The sequence below is a fragment of the Sinocyclocheilus grahami genome, unplaced genomic scaffold, assembly GCF_001515645.1.
Source record: "Sinocyclocheilus grahami isolate Dianchi unplaced genomic scaffold, SAMN03320097.WGS_v1.1 scaffold589.1, whole genome shotgun sequence".
NCBI lineage: Eukaryota > Metazoa > Chordata > Actinopteri > Cypriniformes > Cyprinidae > Sinocyclocheilus > Sinocyclocheilus grahami.
Genome location: NW_015505768.1, coordinates 464,545 through 471,509, shown reverse-complemented (window position 1 = coordinate 471,509; position 6,965 = coordinate 464,545). Strand labels below are relative to the sequence as shown.

General features: G+C 38.9%; 1 protein-coding gene across 1 annotated transcript in view; it reads right to left on the bottom strand.

Moving 5' to 3' along the window:
• Positions 1 to 6,965, bottom strand: part of LOC107557119 (teneurin-1-like) — a 208,840-nt gene that overhangs the window by 53,434 nt on the left and 148,441 nt on the right. The window contains exons 12-16 of the mRNA XM_016240450.1: positions 5,654 to 5,839; positions 4,537 to 4,566; positions 4,276 to 4,422; positions 2,260 to 2,476; positions 768 to 887 (exon numbers count right to left, since the gene is read on the bottom strand). Of these exons, the coding sequence (XP_016095936.1) occupies positions 768 to 887; positions 2,260 to 2,476; positions 4,276 to 4,422; positions 4,537 to 4,566; positions 5,654 to 5,839 (700 nt within the window). The remainder of the gene's footprint in view (positions 1 to 767; positions 888 to 2,259; positions 2,477 to 4,275; positions 4,423 to 4,536; positions 4,567 to 5,653; positions 5,840 to 6,965) is intronic.

Below are 6,965 nucleotides of genomic sequence, written 5' to 3'. Positions count from 1 at the left end.
GATTTTCATAATAATATCTAATATTTCATAAGAATATTGATACATAATTTGTTTTCCTATTCAATTCTTTTGTCTCCCAAAATGTATAATAAACATGCTTTTAGTCCTGGTGTCCTCTACAGTGGACATGTATGAAATTATGTCCTGTTTCATAACAGAAGGTCATATTTTGATTTGAAACCCCATACCATTTTCCTGAGATGTTGATTTATGACAAACAATTTGAAAATGAATCAGATTTAAATTATAATTACAAAATATTATCATATTTCCATAAGGATGTACAATTGTATCACTAAATTAATGTCAGCCATTTTTAAAAACCAAGGAGAGGGAGTGGTCATGGTGAAACATCCAATCATTTAGTATCTCTGAAAAGCCCTGAATGTGCTCAGTACAGGACATCCAGACTTAAAACTGTGACATGTGAGGTCTCAGAGAAATTCACTCAAATATAATGTCCACTACAGAGGCAAAAACTCCATAGCTGGGTCTCAGGAGGATATTTAAAAACAAGGAAATATTAATACTAAGAAGTTCATGTCAAATAATTTTTTTAATTCAGCTAGCAGTGTGAGACTTTTGCCTCCCTCTGAATGTACAGAAAGAATAGAGTATATATACAGGGCCTATACAACAAGCAGAACATATATAGCACACTTCATAAATAGGAAATATACAGGAGAGGTTAATAAAGAATCTACAGTGTGTGTTAGTGCATGTTCTATTACGTCGTTCTTTACACAGTGTATAAGAGTGTGTGTTACCTGCCATCCTGTCGGCTGAGCGTGTATCCATATTCAGGGTTATGCTGAAACGTGACGTTCACACCAACGAGAGGAGTTCCATCAGAGGCCAAAACCTGACCTCGAATTACACACACTCGACTACACAGAGAAGGAGAGAGAGAGAGTCATTGCAAGAGAATCCAAAGGATCCATCAGGAGAGATCGAAACTGAGAGAGGAGCACTCTCTTTTCAGTAATCAGAGAAAAATACAATACATGCTTCAATCGATTCTAAACTTCCTCAAACTAGATGATGACGACAAAAATCATTTTGGAAGATTATTTTTGGGGTGAGTCAAACTGCTCCGAGCAGCTAGCTCTAGCTGTTATTGTATCAGCATATCAGAGCCTGAGGAACAGTTCACACGCACTAATGAAACACTTGAACGCATTCATCTGTGTATGGACATATTTATGGACCCAACATCACCATATCATAACACTTCCTTTTTCATTTTCATTGTTCATTATTGCATTTAATGTAACTTCAGACTGTTTGGTTGTTTTAAACACATGTACTGCCTTAGTCCTTCAAGTTTTGGACAAAACTGTAGTCCAGGGGTCAGCAACCATTTTGTCACAAAATGCCATTTTTAATTTTCCTAATTAATCACTGTGCCCCCAACTCCCATAAGTCACACTTTAGTTTGGGGACCAATGCTCACTATTAACTAACTATTAACTATGACTTTTGCCTCAATAAACTCCTAATTTGCTGCTTATTGATGGTTAGTAAGGTATTTGTTAAAGGGATAGTTCACCTTCAGTTGCTGGTCCCCATTGACTTCCATAGTATGGAAAAAAAACAGTATGCAAGCCAATTGGGCACAGCACCTGATATGTATCTATCTATCTATCTATCTATCTATCTATCTATCTATCTATCTATCTATCTATATTCACATATATACACAAATTTGATAAGCAATATAAATATCTCAGAAATCAGAATTACCTTGATAAATTAGCATTATGATTGTACTATCAAAATTACTTTGAAAAATGTGCAGTCCATGATCTATTTCTCTCAAATAACTCCAGACACTTTGACCTTGTTTTTTTCCCCTTTTCCAGCCAAAACATTGGCAACATTAGCACGCAAGGGCATGCTTGGGTTTGTGCAGTATCATTTCAATTTCGCAAGTGAATGAGGACGTCAGAATAGATGCAGGCTGGTGGCTTAAACGGCCAGTCAATGCTGTCAATCGTGACCAAAGTCTGAACTAAAAAAAGATGTTGCACAGTCTGCCTTTACTTCTACCCAAAATTATAATAAAAATAATAAAACAAGTGTCACGGTTTTAATAGGAAATTATGTGCATGTAAATACAGTCACAATCATGCTAACAAATCTTTGAGTATTTGGGAAAGATCATGATCAAGTGCTGATTTCCCTGTAATAAGATTATGTATGCATGTGTGTTGTCTGAGCATGAGGATGCGCTAATATTTGCAGGTGTGTGTTTATCACCTGCTATCAAATGGCAGGTCTCCTGGAAGTATGTGTGTTGTGTCCCGACCAATGAGGAATCGCACACGGTCGAAGAACTGACATGAAGGGCGTGGCTCGAAAGGGGCGTGGCTCTGCTGGATGATGTCACGTGGGTCAGGCGAGCCTTGGCACAGCGGGGCGCTCACACACACCTGCTGACTACAACAGTCTGGGTCGACACAGTCCATGAGACCATCTAAAAAACACACACACACTTTACATGCAGAGACATGTAGCCTTGATGCAGCTTGCCCTTGCTCCGCATGTGTCTGTGTGCACGTGATCTCATTTGTCAGCTCCATTAAAGGGAATCTGTGTTTTTAACCTCCCACAGGAGAAAGTCTCAGAGAGAATAACCCAGAAACCTCTCTCACACACACTCACACATGTTTACTTACACACTTTAAAGAGGACATGGGTATTTTAGACTTCTATTGTTTTTTTTTATAATTACTACAGACTCACCTTAACACTACCTTTTTTTTTTGCATTTTCACAATTCTTCTTAGCAGTTGTTTTTTTATTTTTGATGCTCAACAAACATTTCTTATTATCAATGCTGAAAATGCTTGATGCTTAATATTTGTGTCCAACAAATTTTGTAACTATACAGATGTCTTTATTGACACTTTTTATCAACTGAATGCATCACTGCTGAATAAAATCAATCAGAGCACACCCCGCTTTTCAGACCGATGAGCTTTGTAAAAATCGTTTCAGAAAGTTGGGGGATAGAGAAGAAACAATAATGTACAGTATGTGGAAAATAATGTGTTTTTTTTAACCTTAGGGTGCTTTCACACCTGGCCCGTTGTTTCAGAACCTGGCGCGTTTCCCCCCTTAGCTTGGTTCGTTTGGGCATATGTGAACACAGCAATCGCGCTCGGATCCGTGCCAAAACAATCGGTCCGAGACAGAGCATGTGAGCGAAGTGGAGCGGTGTGACGCTCCTACTTCGTTGAAACACTATCTGAACTCCATAACTGCTCTACTATTCTCGATCTCTACAGATTCTCAATCTTGAACAAGCAAATCACCAACCGAGCGGCGCTGAGTGTATTGAGCGAGCGGAGCGGAATCTTTAGAAAGGCGCTCTGCGCTCTTAAGGAAATATTACCACTCCGCTCACATGCTCTGGTCCGAGATCGCCTGAACGAGGTGGTCTCGGCTCGATTGAAAACGAACTCTGGAGCGGTTCGGTTGTAGTGAGAAAGCAATCCGATCCAACGGACCAACGAACCAGGCTATATCACAATTTATGATGGGTAAATACGTAAGTTCCGTGAAAAGCATTAGCTTTGTTGTTTTGCTAATAACGTTACCTCAAAATGAACCTGTGAATATCTGTGGGTGAGCACGTCTTTGCCATTCAAAAATCAAAGCGCACTTTTTTATTTTATAATGCCGTCTTATTGCTCTTCTTTGTAGTAGGTGCATTTTAAAAATATTTTCCCAATCAATCCTGGACTCCTGCTCAAAATGATAATTTATTATAACGACAGCTACAAAAAACTCAACAATAAGCCCGCAAAGCTGTTATCGTTCCATTCTGACAGATGACAGCCGTGACAGCTAAGTGGAATCCCGGAAAATAAACTGTGGAACTTTGACCAATGAGACAACAGTTTACTCGCGAGCGTGACTTGTGTTAACAAATTTGGTCCGTTTAGAAACTTTGCCGTGTGAAAGCGAACCACACCAAGAATAGAAAGCAACATTGTAATAATTGTAATCCCTGTTTCGGAACAAAGCAATCGATCTACAGGTGTGAAAGCACCCTAAGCATAAACACATTTCATTACACCAAATACACCAAATAATGTTCTTTTTAGCAACATCATATGACCCCTTTAAAAAAAAAAACTGACCTTACTGACCTTAAACTTTTGAACATTAATGAAGCTAGTCATGCTTAGAACAATACCTTTGTGAGTATGTGTCTGTTAACCTAAAGCTAAATTCATCCCTGCTATATCTTTCATCCACACAGATTACCGTTGTCATTATCTTTACTGTCATTGCACTCTGTTTCCATGACGACATTACAGCCTGGCCCGCTCCATCCTGACTGGCACACACAATGCCAACCGCTCTGCTCCAGCGTACAGCGTCCATTACCGTTACACAACCCCGGACATGCATCTAAGGGAGAGAGACAGCACATCCATAATCACAGCATTCTTTCTTCAGGCCTTGAGTAAAATTGTTCCGATAAAAGACATCACAAAAAAGTCACTCTATCACACATACACTTACCTTTATCAAACAGATCCAGGTAATGTGCTGCTGAAAGAGTTATAAAATGAAAGACAGAGAGAACAAAAAGGAGAAATTACATTGGAGACTTACTTAAGTGTGTATGTGCATTGGTGTTTTTTTTAAGTGTCCCTGTCGTTTGCTGCCTTAAGCGTATATTTGTCCCCTGAGTTTCACAGACTGTTTTCATCATGAGCGCCACAATTAAAGGAACATGCTTTGGCTCGAAGGAGGAAAACAAAAGGAAAAAGAGGAAGAGATAGAGACAGGCAGAAAGAGAGAGACTGTTTAGTTTATACATCATCTACCAGGCAAAAAAAAACACGGCTCCATGTTAGTTCAGCGTCAGCTGATAAAAAATGCACAATGCTTGTCAAATTACTGCTAAAAATGGTTGAAAAGGCAAATAATCATCAAGATATGATATTTACAAAGTGTCTAGAGCATGATTTCAAAAGATTGCCAGTGAGAATGAAGATTGTTTTTTATGCTAATGTGTTAATCAAATGTGACACCCCCGTCAAAGGGTTGGAAAAATGTCGGGTAAATTTCAAGACTGAAATGAGATGTTACTTAAAAAAAAAGGTGTTAAGGCCTATTCATATGAAGAACAACACAAAAAAGTATTGTGAGAAACAAACAATTTTACATGTTAAAACTATTCACACAGTGCAAAGCAACTGGTGCCTACGATTCCACAACCCATACAATATATATATATATATTTATTACTATATACATACTTATTCCTGTGATGTCAAAGCTAAGTTTTCAGCAGCCATTACTCCAGTCTTCAGTATCACATTGGTCCTTCAGAAACCATTTTAATTTTAAATTTGGTGCTCAAGAGACATTTCTTTCTATCATCAATGTTGAAAACAGCTGTGCTGCTTAATATTTTTGTGTAGACGATACTTTGATGAATACGAAGTCCAAAAGTACAGCATTTATCTAAAATCAAAATCTTTTGTAGCATTATACTGTAAATGTCTTTATTAGTAATTTCTTTCAAAATAAAATAAAAAAATCTTACTGACTCCAAACTTTTGAGTTGTATAATAGTATATATAATATTGTCATATAATAGCATAATACAGTTAGTGTAATTCGGACATACCAATAGTGCAGTGCTCTCCCTCCCAACCAGGCTGACAGACACACTGTCCATCCCTGCAATCTCCATGTTCTTCACAGATTGGTTGGCACGCCTGTTTGTCACAAGTGGTACCCTCCCACCCCTCCTCACATTGGCAATGCCCAGCAACACACACACTATGGGTGCTGCAGGGAACGGGGCAAACCTCTGAAATAAAAGAAAGCGACAGAGAGAAAAATACATTTGTTATCATTACCATTCATTACAATCTACACTTGGGTTGGTTTTTGTTTATGTTGCTGCTGCTTCATCACAGTGGTCTTTGGATTTTATACTGACACCTATTGCATGCACAAAGTACTGCATGTTCATTAAATCTTGCCACTTCACATGAAAGCTGTTGATCTTTTGTTGTCTTTCTTTTTGTCTGTTTTCCTCCATTTCGTACTAAATATACAGTATATGGACATTCTTGAAATCAATCCAGTGATTTTCTGTGTGTTGTTGGTGGATCATGCTGGTTCACAGCTGGCTGCTGCACTGCACCATGACCGCTGAGAGCTCATATCCTGCTGTGATTATATCTTGAACGGAGGAATTTAGTGGTGTGTTCATGTGTTCACACTCTGCACTTGATGTCACAGCGTTTTTTCCTCAATCTGTGGCATGGCTGCTGCCAGTCGTCACGGTTTGTTTCATCGCTCCAGTAGGGACTGCTTATTTGGACTTATTTGGACTTTTTCATTCTGTTTGGACTGTCTGGCGCATTGCAAACAATCTGAGCACACTGGGGTACTATATATACAGTAAATGTGTTATTCTTTGCCGTATATAAGTGCCCATAAATGGGTGACCCACTCTGTATAGATTACATCAGATTTTTCCTAGATGACTTATGACTTCAGTCTTTATCATTTTGTTCAACACTTTTTTTGACTGAGTACACCTGAGTACAACTGTGAGGAAAAAGTGTAAAAGAGGAGAAATTCACACACATTCTCTCCTCTCCATCTACGGCCTGCTTTATCACACCAGCCTAAACTGTCCGATTGTTACAGTGGTTCTGCATTCAAGACAGTTTAGCACGGTTTCATGACAAAAACAATTTCCCTGAACGAGTAAGACATCTCTGCTCTTTGGCCCTCAGACAGAATGGCTTTGTCTTCACGCGTGCTTACAGGATTCGTGACGGGTCAAACTGAGATGACAGATTTTCATATCTTAAAAGTCACTTAAAATCAGCTGCCACATTTTTCCTCTGTAACTGCAGTACTGAGCATTGAGTTTGGACAGCCTCTCCTCTGTCTTTCTCACTCCTATCGCCCTCTATGTC